Source organism: Cervus canadensis, chromosome 31 (assembly GCF_019320065.1).
Source record: "Cervus canadensis isolate Bull #8, Minnesota chromosome 31, ASM1932006v1, whole genome shotgun sequence".
NCBI classification, from domain to species: Eukaryota; Metazoa; Chordata; class Mammalia; order Artiodactyla; family Cervidae; genus Cervus; species Cervus canadensis.
The window spans coordinates 13,869,617-13,888,409 of record NC_057416.1 but is presented as its reverse complement, the minus strand read 5'-3'; the positions used below and the strand labels follow the sequence as shown (position 1 = coordinate 13,888,409).

General features: G+C 45.0%; 1 protein-coding gene and 1 pseudogene across 5 annotated transcripts in view; one reads left to right on the top strand and one right to left on the bottom strand.

Annotated features, from left to right (window-relative positions):
• PRIMPOL (primase and DNA directed polymerase) overlaps positions 1–18,793 on the bottom strand; it is a 52,842-nt gene that overhangs the window by 13,705 nt on the left and 20,344 nt on the right. For all 5 annotated transcript variants that reach the window (XM_043454238.1, XM_043454240.1, XM_043454241.1 and 2 more), the window contains exons 6-7: positions 14,629–14,916; positions 374–536 (exon numbers count right to left, since the gene is read on the bottom strand). In XM_043454238.1, the coding sequence (XP_043310173.1) occupies positions 374–536; positions 14,629–14,916 (451 nt within the window). The remainder of the gene's footprint in view (positions 1–373; positions 537–14,628; positions 14,917–18,793) is intronic.
• Positions 9,960–10,431, top strand: LOC122432535 (annotated as a pseudogene).

The window sequence follows — 18,793 nt, the reverse complement described above, 5'->3', positions numbered from 1 at the left end:
ACATAATCATATAAATAATGACCCCATGAAATATGTTTCAAATGAAGGATCTATGTATATTATATTTATGTACATATATTAAAAAATTAAATTTTAACTAATTACATTTCCAAATGCAGTAAGTAGTTTTTATTTTCTTTTTAATAGAATAATCATTTTAGAAAACCTGGAAAATATATCAAATATAAAAGGATATAAAGAGAAAAGTAGTTAAAAATAACTTTTACTATTCTAGTTAACAGACAAAAAAGAACAGTTAACCTAGAATTTTTAAAACTTTCTTTTACACAAAATATAAAGAGTTTATACAGTTCACATTTTAGTAATTAAAAATGCTATTCACTGAATAATAAATATTCATGGTCCTGCGTACCTAACATTGCTGACCAAAGACGACAGGAAGTACTGATTTTCTTTGGAAATATTCTTCGATTGTGTAGGACAGAATCTGTTATCTTCAGCAACTTCCAAAGCCACATACTTTCCTATTTTTGATGATTTATACAGTCGGAAGTTTCTATTCCTTGTGTAAACTCCTATATAGTTAATAAAATAGTATCAATACATGGCTTCAGTGGTTTATTTCTGTAGTCAGCAAATATTAACTGTTCAGCATTATTAGAAAAAACACATGGTTCTGGTTCACAACAGTGACACAGATCCTGAATTCACCTTCTCCCATGGACACACTCTACAACAATATATGAAACGATTTCATGTGGACAAAATCTACCTGGTGGAAGACCCCTTCACATCAGGCGATGAGAGGGGAATCACACCGAAGCAGCTCAGAAAGGCTGAGGCACTCTGGCCATAAACCCCAGCCCAGACAGAGCAGCTCCCAGCCTGCAGGGAACTCAACCCGGGAACTCCTCCCCGAGGAGCGAAGTTCTGCCATTCAGGTTCCTCAGCTTTCAAGACAGCGTCTGAGAGGGGAGCCCCGCAGACACCCGGATTTGAGGCCGGCTGGGCTCACGCCCAAGAGAGCCCAGATTGCTCAGTCACCAACTGCGTCTGACTCTGTGACCCCGTGAACTCCAGCACGCCAGGCTTCTTGCCCCAAGAACCCCATGAACACAATGAAAAGGCAAGAGACCCACGGCGCTGTGAAAACTTATGGGGGTTCTTGAAGAGCTCACAGGGGAAGCAGTGTGAGACTCACCTGCCTGGGAGTCAACTTCAGTAGCAGCCCCTTGAAAAGCACCCATTCTTCATGTGAGAGGTTCGTTTGCTAATTTTAAAGCACTGGCCTGAGGGGCAAGGTCTTGGTGGTAACCGAAGGAGGGAGGCTGCTGGGCACCACCTCCCCTCTCGCCTTTTGCCTTGCTAAAGCTGGAGGGAATCACCTTTCTTTTATCTTGTATCAGCGGTATCATCTTCACCCCTCTACCTTGCTCCAGAGTGCCAGTAATCCCAGATGGGAGCTTTTAGGATCAATGATCTCAAAACCAGGGCAGATGAACTTACCCAATCAAAGTAGCAACAACAAAAAAAAACTAGAAAAAAACTATATATTAGGGGATTTATGGGACATCAAGCAGACTAACATTCACATTGCATGAGCCCTCGGAAAAGAGGGAGAGGAACAGAAAACTTATCTGAAGGATTAACAGCTGAAAACTTTTCCTAACCTGGGGTAGAAAACAGACATACAGATAGAGGGAGTCCAGAGAGCTCTAAATAAGATCAAACCAAAGAGACCCACGCCAAGACACATAAATAAAATGTCAAAAGTTAAAGCCAAGGAGAGAATCTTAAACTAGCAATACAAAAAACGTTACATCCAAGGGACCCCCGTAAGACAATCACCAGATTTTTAAGAGATGTTCCAGACCAGAAGGGAGGGGCATGATATATTGAATCCAGCTCACAAACAAAAACAACCAAGAATACGCTACTGGCAGAGTTACCATGTATAATTGAAGCGTAAAGAGTTTTCCAGACAAGTAAAGGCTAAAGGAGTTCAGCAGCACCAAACCAGCCTTGTAAAAAATATTGAAGGGACTTCCTTATGCTGAAAAATAAAAGATGTGTTAATGGCTTCTCTGTCCATGGAATTCTCCAGACAGGAACACTGGAGTGGGCTGCCATTCCCTCCTCCAGGGGATCTTCCCGACCCAGGGATGGACCCGGGTCCCTCGTACTGCAGGTGGACACTTTATCGTCGAGCCACCTGGCGAGCCCCAAGAAAACATACGAAGGTGTGAATCACTGGGAAAGGCAAATACATAGTAAAGGTAGTGGACGAAGACATAAAATTAGTGTGAAGGTTAAAAGACGAAAGTAGTACAAACACTATACTTAGTTAAGGGGTACACAGGTGTTAAAATGTAACATCAGAAACGGGTGGGGTTAAAAGTTAGAAATTAGAATGTGTTATATGTCAGCTTCATGGTAACCACCCAGTAAACACCTGCAGTACACACACAGCGTCACGAAAGGAAACGCACACTCCTGCATTGCAGGCAGATCCTTTGCCAGCTGGGCCACTGGGATGCCCACGAGACAGGCATCAAACCGCAAAGGGAGAGAGCAACTACAAAACACTCAGCAGAAGACTATGAACAGTAAGGCAATAAGTACATCAGAGAGCAAACAGAATGAAAAGCACAATCACAGAAAACTAACCAAATGATCGCAGGGATCACAGCTTCATGTAATTAATGAAACTATGAGCCATGCCGTGCAGGGCCACCTAGAGAGACAGGTCACGGTGGAGAGTTCTGACAAAACGGGATCCACTGGGGAAGGGAATAGCAAACCACTTCAGCATTCTTGCCTTGAGAGCCCCATTTACACCATGAAAAGGCAAAAACAACATGACCCTGAAAGATGAGCCCCTCAGGTCAGTAGGTGTCGAACATGCTACTGGAGAAGAGCAGATAAACAGCTCCAAAGGGAATGAAGAGGCTGAGCCAAAGCAGAAAGGATGCCGAGTTGTGGACGTGTCTGGTGCTGAAAGGAAAGTCTGAATCTGTAAAGAACAATGCTGCCTAGGACTCTGGAAACGTTAGGTCCATGAATCAAGGTAAATTGCAAGTGGTCAAACAGGAGATGGCAAGAGTGAACATAGACATTTTAGGAATCAGTAAACTAAAATGGATGGAAATGGGTAAATTTATTCAGATGACCACTATATCTAGTACTGTGGGCAAGAATCCCTTAGAAGAAATGGAACAGCCCTCATAGTCTACAAAATAATCTGAAATGCAGTACTTGGGTGCAATCTCAAAAACGACAGAATGATCTCTGTTCATCTCCAAGGCAAACCATTCAATGTCACGGTAATCCAAGTTTATGCCCCAACCACTAATGCCAAAGAAGCTGAAATTGAACCATTATATAAGAACCTATAAGATCTTCTAGAACTAACACCAAAAAAACATGTCCTTTTCGTCATAGGGGACTGGAATGCAAAAGTGGGAAGTCGAGAGATACCTGGATTAACCAGCGAGTTTGGCCTTGGAGTACGGAAGGAAGCGGGGCAAAGGCTAACAGAGTTTTGCCAAGAGAATGCACTGGTCATAGCAAACACCCTCTTCCAAGAAAACAAAAGATGACGCTACACATGGACATCACCAGATGGCCACTCCCGAAATCAGGCTGATTATATTCTTTGCAGCCGAAGACGGAGAAGCTCTATACAGTCAGCAAAAACAAGACCGGGAGCTGACTGTGGCTCAAATCATGAACTCCTTATCACAAATTTCAGGCTGAAATAGAAGAAAGTAGGGAAAACCACTAGACCATTCAGGTATGACCTAAATCAAACCCTTATTACACAGTGGAGGTGACGAACAGATGCAAGGGGTCAGACCTTGCAGACAGAATGCCTGAAGAACTATGGACAGAGGTTCCTAACACTACAGGAGGCGGCGAGCAAAACAGTCCCAAAGAAAAAGAAATGCAAGAAGGAGAAGTGGTTGTCTGAGAAGGCCTTACAAACAGCTGATAAAAGAAGAGAAAGGAAACACAAAGGAGAAAGAGAAACATACCCAACTGAATGCAGAGCTCCAGAGAATGGCAAGGAGAGAGAAAGTCTTTTTCAATGAATGATGCAAAGAAATAAAGAAAAAAGAAACAGAATGGAATGACTAGAGATCTCTTCAAGAAAATTAGAGATGCCAAGGAAGCATTTCATACGATGGGCACAATAAAGGAGAGACATGGCAAGGACCTAACAAGCAGAAGAGCTTAAGATGACATGGAGAGAATACACAGAAAAACTATACAAAAAAGATCTTAATGACCCGATAACCACAATGGTGTGGACACTCACCTAGAGACAAACATCCTGGAATGTAAAGTCAAGTGGGCCTTAGGAAGCATCACTACAAACAAAGCTGGTGGAGGTGATGGAATTCCATCAGAGCTATTTCAAGTCCTAAAAGATGCTGTTAAAGTGCTGCACTCAACATGTCATCAAATTTGGAAAACTCAGGAGTGGCCAGAGGACTGGAAAAGGTCAGTTTTCATTCCAATCCCAAAGAAAGGCAATGCCAAAGAATTCTCAAACAACTGCACAACTGCATGCATTTTCACATATTAGCAGAGTAATGCTCAAAATTTTCCAAGTCAGGCTTCAACAGTACATGACTGTAGAACATTCAGATATTCAAGCTGGATTTAGAAAAGGCAGAGGAACCAGAGATCAAATTGCCAATAACCGCTGGATCACAGAAAAAGGAACAAAATTCCAGAAAAACATCTACTTCTGCTTTATTGACTACGCCAAAGCCTTGGACTATGTGGATCACAACAAACTGTGGAAAAATCTAAAAGAGATGGGAATACCAGACCACCTGACCTGCCTCCTGAGAAATCCATATGCAGGTCAACAAGCAACAGTTACAACCAGACATGGAACAACAGACTGGTTCCAAATTGGGAAAGGAGTGCGTCACGGCTGTCTACTGTCACCCTGCTTATATAACTTATATGCCGAGTACATCATGCAAATGCTGGACTGAATGAAGCACAAGCTGGAATCAAGATTGCCGGGAGAAACATCAAGAACCTAGATATGCAGATGATATCACCCTAATGGCAAAAATTGAACATGAACTAAACAGCCTCTTTCACTAAAGAAATGAAAGAGGAGAGTGAAAAAGCTGGCTTAAAACTCAGCATTCAAAAGACGAAGATCAAGGCATTCTGTCCCATCACTTCACAGCAAATAGATGGGGAAACAATGGAAACAGAGACAGACTTTGTCTTCTTGGGCTCCAAAATCACTGCAGATGGTGACTGCAGCCATGAAAATAAAAGATGCTTGCTCCTTGGAAGAAAAGCTATGACAAATCTAGACAGCATATTAAAAAGCAGAAATATTACTTTGCCAACAAAAGTCCGTCTAGTCAAAGCTATGGTCTTTCCAGTAGTCATGTATGGATGTGAGAGTTGGACTATAAAGAAAGCTGAGCGCAGAAGAATTGATGCTTTTGAACTGTTGTGCTGGAGAAGACTCATGAGAGTCCCTTGAACTGCAAGGAGATCCAACCAGTCCATCCTAAAGGAGATCAGTCCTGGGTGTTCATTGGAAGGACTGATGCTGAAACTGAAGTTCCAATATCTGGCCACCTAATGAGAAGAGCCAACTCACTAGAAAAGATCCTGATGCTGGGAAAGATTGAGGGCAGGAGGAGAAGGGGACGACAGAGGATGAGATGGTTGGATGGCTTCACTGACTTGATGGACATGACTTTGAGTAAACTCCAGGAGTTGGTGAAGGACAGGGAAGCCTGGCGTGCTGCAGTCCATGGGGTCACAAAGAGTCGACAGGACTGAGCGACTGAATAACAACAACACTAACGTAAGTCGGCTGTGTTTGGAATTAACTTCTCCAATGCCTGCGCCCCGACATTTCGCGAGGGCAGCTGTCCTTAACCCAGACCCAGGTCCTATGAATTCAAGTCCTGTGATCGCCAGGGATTAAGCTGTAATTCCCGAAGATGTCCACAAGGCGGCAGCACTTTTCCAGGCCCACCTCAAGCCCTCTCCCTAAGCGCGCAGCCGCCTAGGTTCTAAGCATTCACAAGAATGTACTGGGAACCCCTAAGAGATCAGTATGGACGGGGTGTCTGTGTGATGCTTTAGGACGTAAGCCCTTTAGTGTCTTCTCAGGCACAATCCACTCTAATTCACCAACCAAGAAGCCAACTTTCCCTCACGGTGTGGTGGCCGTGAAACAAAGGTGGGTGAACAGAAAGTGCTGCCGCCTTGTGGACATTTTCGGAACTACAGCTTAATCCCTGTGCTAACAGGACCTCAATTCACACCTGGGTTTCGATTAAAGCCAGCTGCTCTCAGGAAACGTCCTGGGGCAGGTATTGGAGAAGTAAATTCGAAACAGCCGATTTCCAGGAAGCCAACTGCCAAAGATAAATTGTCCTCGACCACTTTAAAAAGAAAAGGAAAAACAAACTGAAACCTCCATCACGGGTAAGATGGTAAGCATCCCTAAGCGCCACAGGAATGTCAGTCAAAAGGCCAGTAGGAATTCACACCCCACCCGGCACAATGGCCATCTTCCCAACTCTGAGAACAATAAACGCTGCCGAAGAGGCCGCCTAGAGAAGAATGGAATCCCCCTAAATTGGTAGGAATACACACCGGCAGCAGCCAGTATAATGGAGAGGCCTCGAATGACTGAAAAAAAAAAACTGTCACGATGGGCTAAGCCTAGAATCGGACATTCCCACACCAGGGCCTGTATCCTGAGAAAACCACGCAGCAATGAACACTGCAGCACCCCTTCCGATCGCCAAGACACAGCCAGCAATCTGCAACAGGTGAGAGCTTAAACAGGACGTGCCACTCAGACACGGCAGGCTATTTCTCATTCCTGTAAAATCGCCACTGAAGTTACAGAGTTCTGACGCTGGTGGCCTCAAGGATGGGATCACACACGAAGGGCAGTCAGTCACGCAGAGACAGAACATGGAGTATGAGGAATTCTCCAGGTAAACAAAAACCAGACATACAAGGCAGCAAATTTATAATGCAGAAAGAGACTCTAAGAAATCAAACAAATGGTTTCAGTAAAAAAAAGAAATCAAAGTGAAAGAATGGAACAAATCAAGAGGTCTGAAGGTAAAGTGACAAAAAAATCAGTATCTGTAACAAATAATCCACAAGGATTATCCCCTTCCTTATCTCCTTTCTTGGACATATACAGGGATTCTGTATCTCTAAGAGATAATCCACAAAACTTAAGTCCTATGTTCCAGCTTGGTATTCACAGGAAAGTGTCTCTGAGATTAATAATACACAACGACCTGATGCACACCATCTGCTAGATGTTCTGAGGCAAAAGTCCAAAAATACAGTAGAGCCTACTTGATCCTCTCTGACCTCCAGACTAGGGGTGCTGTCCCGGCCCTGGAGACTGAGCAGGCTTAGGTCCCACTGCTCAGCGAAGGTGGGGTCAACACAGCTGGGCACCGTCCCCTGGGTTGAGCCCCTTGGGAAGGTCTAGGGTGTGCCAGGTCTGGCTGGGACAAGAGGCCAGCGTGGCATCAAGGCCTCAAGGAATTTCAAGGCAAAATTCAGCTGGCCTGCACCTCTCCTGTGCTGGGGATCCCAGCTCAAGCCTCCTTCCTGAGAGTGGCGCCTCCCAGCATCTCAGCACCCGCAGCAGTGTACTGTGGAGCCCGGACAGACTGGTCTGGATGGGGTGTCTGTGTGACGCTTTAGGGGGAAAGAGGGGGCAGACTCAAACCCTTCCGTGTTCGCTCAGGCACAGTCCATTCTAATTCAGCGCCCAGGAAGCCAACTCCCCCTACGGCTCTGGTTGCCCATCACATCATGGTGAACAGATGGGGAAACAATGGAAACAGTGAGAGACTTTATGTTCTTGGGCTCCAAAATTACTGCAGATGGTACTGCAGCCATGAACGTAAAAGATGTTTGCTCCTTGGAAGAAAAGCTATGACCAACCTAGACAGCATATTAAACCCAGACAGCAGAGACATTATTTTGCCAACAAAGGTCGGTCTAGTCAAAGCTAATAGTCATGTATCGATGTAAGAGTTGATCCATAAAGAAAGCTGACTGTTGAAGAATTGATGCTTTTGAACTGTGGTGTTGGAGAAGACTCCTAAGAGTCCCTTGGACAGCAAGGAGATCCAACCAGTCAGTCTTAAAAGAGATCAGTCCTGAATGTTCATTGGAAGGACTGATGCTGAAACTCCAATACTTTGGCCACCTGATGCGAAGAACTGACTCATTGTAAAAGATCCTGATGCTGGGGAAGATTGAAGGCAGGAGAAGGGGACATCAGAGGATTTGAGATGGCTGAATGGCATCACTGGTTCGATGGACCTGAATTTGAGCAAGCTCTGGGAGCTGGTGATGGACAAGGAAGCCTGGTGTGCTGCAGCCCATGAGGTCGCAAAGAGTTGGACACGACTGAGTGTGGCCTCAGGATAAAAAGGTGGGTGGGGAAAAGTGCTGCCGCTTTGTGGACATTTACTGTAACTACAACTTAATTACCGAATGCTCACAGGACCTCAATTCATAAAAACATGGGTTTGGTTTAATGACAGCTGACCTCAGGAAATGTCCTGGGGCAGGTACTCAGTTCAGTTCAGTCACTCATTCATGTCTGACTCTTTGTGACCCCATGGACTGCAGCACTCCAGGCCTCCCTGTCCATCACCAACTCCCAGAGCAGGTCAGGTCCATTGAGTCGGTGATGCCATCCAACCATCTCATCCTCTGCAGTCCCCTTCTCCTCCTGCCTTCAATCTTTCCAAGCATCAGGGTCTTTTCCAATGAGTCAGCTCTTCGCATGAGGTGGCCAAAGTATTGGAGTTTCAGCTTCAACATCAGTCCTTCCAATGAACACCCAGGACTGATCTCCTTTAGGATGGACTGGTTGGATCTCCTTGCTGTCCAAGAGACTCTCGAGAGTCTTCTCCAACACCATAGTTCAAAAGCATCAATTCTTCGGTGCTCAGCTTTCTTATAGTCCAACTCTCACATCCATACATGACCAGTGGAAAAACCATAGCCTTGACTAGACAGACCTTTGTCAGCAAAGTAATGTCTCTGTTTTTAAATATGCTGTCTAGGTTGGTCATAAATTTCCTTCCAAGAAGTAAGCATCTATTAATTTCATGGCTGCAATCACCATCTGCTGTGATTTTGAAGCCTAAAAAAATAAAGTCAGCCACTGTTTCCATCATTTTCCCATCTATTTGCCATGAAGTGATGGGACTGGATGCCATGATCTTAGTTTTCTGAATGTTGAGCTTTAAGCCAACTTTTTCACTCTCTTTCACTTCCATCAAGAAGCTCTTTAGTTCTTCTTCACTTTCTGCCATAAGGGTGGTGTCATCTGCATATCTGAGGTTATTGGTATTTCTCCTGGCAATCTTGATTCCAGCCTGTGCTTCCTCCAGCCCAGCGTTTCTCATCATGTACTCTGCATATAACTTAAATAAGCAGGGTGACAATATACAGCCTTGACGTACTCCTTTTCCTATTTGGAACCAGTCTGTTGTTCCATGTCCAGTTCTAACTGTTGCTTCCTGACCTGCATACAGGTTTCTCAGGAGGCAGGTCAGGTGGTCTGGTATTCCCATCTCTTTCAGAATTTTCCACAGTTTGTTGTGACCCACACAGTCAAAGGCTATGGTGTAGTCAATAAAGAAGCCGATGTTTTTCTGGAACTCACTTGCTTTTTTGATGATCCTAAGGATGTTGGAAATTTGATCTCTGGTTGCTCTGCCTTTGGAGAAGTAAATTTCAAACACAGCCGACATCCAGGAAGCCAGCTGACAACAGTAAATTGTCCTCACCCTCTTTTAAAAAAAAACAAAAAGGAAAAACAACCAGAAACTTCCGCCTCAGGTAAGAGGCTAGGCATCTCTCACTGCTGCAGGAATGTCAATCAAAAGGCCAATGGCAGCCCGCAGATCCCTTCCGTGGCCATCGCTGAAGCGCTATCGGCCAAAATGAAGTTCAATCCCTTTGACTTCTCACCGAAGCAAGAACCAAAAAAGGCGTTTCATTGCACCTTCCCATATTCACAGGAAAATTATGTCTTCTCCTCTTTCTAAAGAGCTAAGACAGAAGTACAAGGTTCCATCCACGCCCATCCGAAAGGATGATGAAGCTGAGGTTGTACAAGGGCACTACAAAAGACAACAAATTGGCAAAGTAGCCCAGGTTTGCAGGGAGAAATACGTCATTTCTGTTGAACGAGTGCAGCGGGAGGAGGCTAATGGCACGACTGTCCACGTGGGCATCCACCCCAGCAAGGTGGTTATCACCAGACTACAACTGGACAAAGACTGCAAAAAGATCCTTGAACACAAAGCCAAATCTCGCCCAGTAGGAAAGGAAAAGGGCAAATATAGGGAAGAAACAATTGAAAAGATGAGGAATGAAATCATCTTGTCTATAGCTCTCATTAAAAACTGTTAAAAAAAAAAAAAAGTCAACGGGAATTCACATCCCACTCATCACAATGGCCACCTTTCCAACTCTAAAAACAATCAGTATTGCCAGAGAAAGCTGCCTGGAGAAGAAAAGAATGCCCCTAAGCTGTTGGTGGAAATACACACTGGCAGTAGCCAGTATAATGGAGAGGCCTCAAATGACTGAAATAAAACTGATAAGACAGGCTAAGCCTCGAATCGGACTTTCCCACACCAGGGCCCGTATCCTGAGAAAACCACAGAGCAAAAGGCGCGTGCATCCCAAGGACACTGCAGCAGAAATTCCCATCAACGGGACACAGAACCAGCAACCTCCAACAGGAGACCAGAGCTTAAACAGGACGTGCCTACTGAGACACGGCAGGCTATTTCTCATTCCTGTAAAACTGCCACTGAAGTTACAGAGTTCTGACGCTGGTGGCCGCAGGGATGGGATCACACAGTAAGGACAGCCAGTCACGCAGAGGCAGAACGTGGTGTGTGAGGAATTCTCCAGGTAAAGAAAAAACAGACATACAAGTCAGCAAACTGACAATTTCAACAAAGTCTGAAAAAGCAAAGTCAAACAGTGCCGAAAAACAAAGAAACCAAAGTGAAGGGCTGGAGCCAATGAGGAGGCCAGTATGTAAATCGATAAGAAGTCCGTATGTGTAGCAAATAATCCACACGATTACCCTCTTCGTTCCTTCCCTGGACATACACAGGGATTCTGTATCTCCACAAGATAATCCACAAAACTTATCTCCTCTCTTCCTGCTCGGTATTCACAGAAAAGTGTCTCTGAGATAAGTAATTCATAAGGACCTATGCTCACCACTCTGCTCGAATTTCTAGGGCAAGAAGTTTGAGAAAACATTAGAGCTAGACCACAGATAACATGATACCTGAATCAGGGGCCAGACGCTGACAGCCATCACAGCAGAGCAAATCAACTACAAGACAGCATCAGCAAGATGGGAAAGAGGAGCAGAGCCTGCTTGATCCTCTCCGACCTCCCAGACTAGGGGTGCTGTCCCAGCCCTGGAGACTGAGCAGGCTTGGGTCCCACTGCTCAGCGAAGGTGGGGTCAACACAGCCGGGCTCCGTCCCCCGGGTTGAACCGCTTGGGAAGGTCGACGGCCTGCCAGGTCTGGCTGGGACAAGAGGCCGGTGCGGCATCAAGGCCTCAAGGAATTTCAAGGCAAAATTCAGCTGGCCTGCACCTCTCCTGTGCTGGGGATCCCAGCTCAAGCCTCCTTCCTGAGAGTGGCGCCTCCCGGCATCTCAGCACCCGCAGCAGTGTACTGTGGAGCCCGGACAGACTGGTCTGGATGGGGTGTCTGTGTGACGCTTTAGGGGGGAAGAGGGGGCAGACTCAAACCCTTTCGTGTTTGCTCAGGCACAGTCCATTCTAATTCAGCACCCAGGAAGCCAACTCTCTCTACAGCTCTGGTTGCTGCAGGAAACAAAGGTGGCCAAGAAAAAGTGCTGCAGCCTCTGCACATTTTGTGTGTTGTTGCTGTTCAGTCGCTCAGTCGTGTCCAACTCTTTGCGACCCCGTGGACTGCAGCATGGCAGGCCTCCCTGTCCATCACCAACTCCCAGAGCTTGCTCAAACTCAGATCCATTGAGTCGGTGATGCCATCCAACCATCTCATCCTTTGTCATCCCCTTCTCCTCCTGCCTTCAATTTTTCCCAGCATCAGGGTCTTTTCTAATGAGTCAGCTCTTCGCATCAGGTGGCCAAAGTATTGGAGTTTCAGCCTCAGCATCAGTCCTTCCAATGAACACCCAGGACTGATCTCCTTTAGGATGGACTGCTTGGATCTCCTTGCAGTCCAAGGGACTCTCAAGAGTCCTCCAAAACCACAGTTCAAAAGCATCAATTCTGCAGTGCTCAGCTTTCTTTATAGTCCAACTCTCATATCCATACATGACCACTGGAAAAACTGTAGCTTTGACTATATGGACCTTTTTGGCAAAATAATGTCTCTGCTTTTTAATACACTGTCTAGGTTTTTCATAGCTTTTCTTCCAAGGAGCAAGCATCATTTCATGGCTGCAGTCACCATCTGCAGTGATTTTGGAGCCCAAGAAAAATTAATGTCTATCACTGTTTCCATTTTCTGTAACTACTACATGGTGCTCAAAGGACCTCATTTCACAGGACCTGGGTTTGGGTTAATGACAGCTGCCCTCAGGAAGCATCCTGGGGCAGGTACTGGAGAAGTAAATGCCAAACACAGCTGACTTCCAGGAAGTCAACTGCTGAAGGTAAATGTCCTCACCCCGTTTAAATAACCTACTAAACATCCCAGCTTAGCTTAGCCTACATTAAACGTGCTCAGAACGCTTACATTAGCCTACCGCTGGGTAAAGCCATCTAACACAAAGCCTATTTTGCAATGAAGTGTTGAATATCCCAGGTAATTTGCTGACTAGCATACTGACAGCGAAACGCAGACGTGCTGTCCGGATGCAGACCGGGTCTAAGTGCGTCAGTTTCCCGTCCTTGCAGAGCCGCAGCTCACGGTCATCACCCAGCATCGTACTAGTGAGCGTGATACACACCCCATATCACCAGGCCAGGAAATGGTCAAAACTCAAAATTCAAAGTATGGTTACCACTGAATGTACCACTTTTACATCATCGTGAAATCAGGAAGTAGAGAAAAAAACCTAAGTGAAGCCATCAATAAGTCGGGGACCGTCTGAAAACTCTAAAGACTCCAGAAAAAATCTGTTAGAATAAATGAATACAATAAAGCTGCAGAAAATAAAATTGATGTTCAGAAATCTGTGGTGTTTCTATACACTAATAACAAACGTCAAAAGAGAAATTGAAAACAATCCCATTTACAATTGCATCAAAAAGAATAAAATATCTAAGAATAAATCTAACCATGGAGGCGAAAGACCTGGGCTCTGAAAACCACACACACACTTCAGAGCTACAGGGGGATCAGTTCCAGACCACCACAATAAAAGCAGATACCAGAACAGAGTCACACGAAATTTTTCATTTCCCAGTGCATATTAAAGTTATGTTTACATTACATTGCAGTTCACTAAAGGTACAAACAGTACTGTCTTCAAAAATATAAATACCTTAATTATGAAATACGTTATTACTAAAAAATTCTAACTATCATCTGAGCCTTCAAGTCATAGTAGTTAACATCAAAGACCAGTAATCATAGGTCATCAAAACAAATATAATAACAATGAAAAAGTCTGAAATATTGCAAGAATTACCAAATGTGAAACAAAGACACAAAGCGAGCAAATGCTGCTGGAAAAACTGTGATATTAGTTAATTTGTAAAAATTAATTTGTAAAAAAAAAAATGCAGTATCTGCGAAGTGTAATAAAACGAGGTATGGCTATTATACTTCCAAACTCTTAGGTCTTCAGGGGTGCTGGGAAGACAGGCCATACACTTCCCTACTCTCAGCCTGGCTGGCCTGGTAACCTTGCTTATAGTTTAAACTCTCTTTTCTTCAAGCTGTAGACACAGAAGCTCTGTGAATTGCTCTAACCATCAATGAAAAAATGCTGCTCTTAACAGCTTTTCAAATCACAAGCTAGAGCTCAATACCAAGTCGGGTTTAGGTTGCCAAATGGGAGCTCAGCTGAATTAGGGGTGCTGACTGGCCTGCGTGCTACCTAACGAGGCTGAGGTCTCAGGCCAGTGTTTCTTACACACACCCTCGGATTCAGCAAGCAGAAGCCGGCAGGGCAGATCGGAGCACAGCTGAAGAAGCCTGGTGATCGCAGCCCCCCGCAAAGCTCTTCAGTGAGAACATGCCAGCCTCACTCTGCCCACCAGTGTCACTGTTACATTGTATCTGTTTATAGGTTATTTCATCTAATTAAGCCTGTCAGCAGTGCTGGGGACTGCTGACCCAACTGTGTGCTGTCCTGGACCCTGTGAGCACTTCAGAGCAGGAACTGGCCACAACCACCCTCCTCCAGAGCCCCGGCCAGCCTGTCTGTGGGCCCCCCAGGCCCTCTCTGAGATCTCAGCCCAGAAACCTCCGAGATTTCCAGCACCTGGGCTCACAGATCCCACTCTGCTCGTGACCCCGCTCTCACCGAGGGGCAGTGCTGGGGTGAGCATCCTAGGTGAGTGACAAGCGGGCACGGCGTGGTGCCTCACAGAAGCACGCAGCTCCAGGAACAGAAAGCGGTCAGTTCCACCTACCTAGATCCACGAAAAGACGCTTTTCTCCCATGTCATTCTTCACTATTAAAAACGAAAGAGCAGGGCTGCTTTGCTGAGCCGACCCCAGCCTCCCCAGTTTCTCTGAATTCGATGTCCAGCCCTCCCCTACATTGTGATCTGTGGACATTTCACTAAAGCAAGTTCCTTGTTCACTTGGTGTTTCAGAAAAACGGGTAAATTCACGGCCCGTCGTCTCTGGGGTCATATCATCATCTTCACTGGCAATTAAGTGAAAAGCAGGCTGCAAGATTTTTCGCACAAAATTACCTAAAGGAAAAATAAAAAGGTTAATCAAATTCTTTTGTGCAAACCGTAACAAGATCTAGGCCCAGAGCCACATGTGGCAATTTTACGCAGTAGGGCTTCAATTTTTGATTTCTGGTTTTAAGGCTGAGTAGTTATTACAAATTGTAACACACCTCTCCTACGTGCCCTTCCTCTTGTGTAATCGTTAACTTCCCTTTCACAAGGGAGCTTGTGTAACTTATGATCAAACCTCAGAAGGGAAGGTTAACATGAGATCTGTCACTGTTGCTAGTGTGGGCCTGGGTCTAATGCTCTGTCACCAAAACGCACTTGGATGAATACAAACTGAATTGAGTTTACATTCAAATCAATGACTAAAGAATTTTATTTATTAATAAAATAAAATAAAGCAAGGCTTATATATGTGAACAGTGTTCTACCAAGCTCTGCCATAGTCTCCTGAAGTCAGGATGTCAGCAAATTTCTCAGAACTTGATTCTCTCCTTTACCTGCCCTGACATCCCCAAGAACCCTGACATTCACAGCCATCAGTTTAAGGTTCATGATCTTCCTCCCTTCTATGTGGCCATGAGCTGGGCTGTGGCCCAATAACTAAAATCCAGAACTAAAGCAAGTAAATACATTTACTGTATGTCAAGGTTTATTCTAAGAGCTCTAAGTATCAGTAGTGATATCTGTACCTAGAAAAGATGATATGACAGTTCAGAGCCTCTTTAAACTTTCATGTATTGTTTATACCGCAAAAATCAAGTAAATAATTTGGTTAGGCTGTAACAACAGTGGACAGATGCACTACTATATGAAAAACTAAATTTCAATCTTTAAAGCTAGTACAGTCTGGGTTTGTTACTTATTTACCAGACAGCTTGAACTCTAAAATTACAAGATACACATGCTCTAAGTTCAAAATTCTTCCTCCAAATTAGACTCAATTACTTCCTTAATCAAAGGAACAAATTCACTATCTTGTATAACACTAAGCATCCAAATGAAAGCAAAACCATTTGATGTTTGCAATCATATCAGACAAGATTATCTCTGGGATGAGGGAAACAGATACTGAGTTAAAAAAAAAAATCATGATATATCAGAGGGCAATAAAGCAAAAAATTGGTAAAGTCAATTTTCCTGGAAATGTACAAAAAATTACACCTACTTGACACAAAGAACGCGTGGTTACTGAAGCAGCTATAATCGTGATATATCAAAGGACAGTAAAGCAATAAAGTGATAAAGTCAATTTTCCTGGGTATCACTTGACACTCGGAAGGCGTGGCTGCAGACTGGCTGTGAAGGTCGTGCTGAGCAGGTCGGGCGGCCTCTGACCTGCGGCAGGGAGCCAACGGGGCCAGGCTGGGACCGCGGAGGGGCCACCTTAACGCCCACCAGAAACAGCTCTGCCCTCTGCTGCCCTTCCCCGGCGCATCTCCCTCCCCTCATCATTCACACAGTGACCGCCGGCTGGGAATGACCCAGAAGAACGTATCAGTCATAGAGTGTCAGGTTCCGTGGCAGGCTGGCAGCGGTGGGCTTCAAGCAGAGCAAATCTGGGCATCCTGCTCACGGTCTGTGTGCGTACACCTAGCCTGATTCCTCTTTCTGAAAGGCTGACAACAGGAATAGCAACGTCACCGAGACACAGCAAGAGAGAGGAACCACAGGGGAGAACTGGGTTATTTCACAGTCGCGGCACCTCTGGCTCTGACCGCTCACGATGCTGGGCACCAGAGCCCCCCATGGCACCCCACTCAATCACCGGGGGCTGTCTCCCACTCTCGCAACTCTAGACCCCACTGCTCCCCACGTGAGCCACAGACTCGTCTCTCTGTACGTTTGCTTATGTTGCTCTGACAGTAAAGCCTTTCTTATTTTAGTCGGCATGATGGAATCAGATTTCAAGCCCAGCTTGCTCGTCAGCTGTCTTGAGAAAAATCGCTGTAGCAGAGACTGCTAATTACCTGTCCAAGTTCCCTTCTCCCCTTCTTTCCCAGCAACAAATCTCAATCTTTAGCTTTGGGGCTAGGAATCACAGACCAGATTGTGAGGAGTTAATAGGAACCAAAGAAATATCCCGCTGAGGGCTCTGTCTCCACACCCTGACTAGAGCCCACCTAACATGCAGCCATTCATTCAGCAAATGTTAAATCACTGCTTCTGTTTATGACTGCTGCTGCGATTGTTATCTTATTAATGTTATGGACAAAGCCATTATTACCTGATAAGATCTGGAAATACATGAGTGAATAAGAATCAATCCACGCCCTAAAGAAACATTAACTAGAACAGAGAAAACAAAACAAAAACAAGAAACTGCCCTGAAAGGCGGTGGATGCTCTGACCTAACAGGTACTGCGTGCGCTCTGCAACCCAGACGACACACAAACCAAAGTCTTCGGGTTTGAGAGAGAACAGACCCGGCATCTCAGATGACAAGACCTACACTGAATCTCAGCAGACCAAGCGAACTGGCCAGAGAGCGGCGACAAAAAGTGCAAAGGACCAGGGAAAATGTGGCCTGGGGGAAGCCGACTGAAGGAAGGAGCAAGAGCCGCCAAGCGTCAGAGGCGAGGCCAGCACCCCGTGGGCCTCATCGCGTGAACTAGGACCTCTGCACTTTTCCCGGAAGGCAAGGAATGATCCTGGAACAGTCCGAGGCACACAGGTGGTATCATCAGATCACTCTCGCTATCTGACTAGAGTGAGTGAGTGACAGCATTTCTACCGAGGTAACCGGGTGGACGCTCACACCGCCCAGATACACGTGTCACAGGAGAAGGAGCAAGTCTGGAGGAAAAGACGAGGAGTGTGGTTAAAGACATGCTGAGTTTGAAGTGTGTGTGGGGATGTCTAATGTGAGACCAATCTTGGCAGCAGATAAAGATTTGAGAGTCATCAACACACAGGTGGGAACTGAGGCCACGATACCGGATGATCATGAAGGTTACAGACAGAATGAAAAGAAGGACAAGGACAGATTGGATAATTACTAATATCCAAGGGATGAAAGCTTGGATATTAATAAGTATTGAATCTAGAGTACAAACTGAAGCAGGGCAAAGGCTAATAGAGTTATGCCAAGAGAACGCACTGGCCATAGCAAACACCCTCTTCCAACAACACAAGAGAAGACTCTACACATGGACATCACCAGATGGTCAACACCAAAATCAGACTGATTATATTCTTTGCAGCCAAAGATAGAGAAGCTCTATATAGTCAGAAAAAACAAGACTGGGAGCTGACTGTGGCTCAGATCATGAACTCCTTATTGCCAAATTCAGACTTAAATTGAAGAAAGTAGGAAAAAACCATTAGACCATTCAGGTATGACCTAAATCAAATCCCTTATGATTGTACAATGGAAGTGACAAATAGATTCAAGGGATTAGATCAGACAGACAGAGTGCCTGAAGAACTATGGACGGAGGTACCTAACACTGCACAAGAGGTGGTGACCAAAACCATCCCAAAGAAAAAGAAATGCAAAAAGGCAAAATGATTATCTGAGGAGGCCTTACAAATAGCTGAGAAAAGAAGAGAAGTGAAAGGCAAAGGAGAAAATGAAAGATATACCCATCTGAATGCAGAGTTCCAAAGAACAGCAAGGACAGATAAGAAAGCCTTCCTCAGTGATAAAAGATGAAAACAATACAATGGGAAAGACTAGAGATCTCTTAAAGAAAATCAGAGATACTAAGGGAATATTTCATGCAAAGATGGGCACAATAAAGGACAGAAATAGTATGGACCTGACAGAAGCAGAAGACTAAGAAGAGGTGGCAAGAATACACAGAAGAACTGTACAAAAAGGTCTTCATGACCCAGATCACTCACCTAGAGCCAGACATCCTGGAATGTAAAGTCAAGTGGGCCTTAG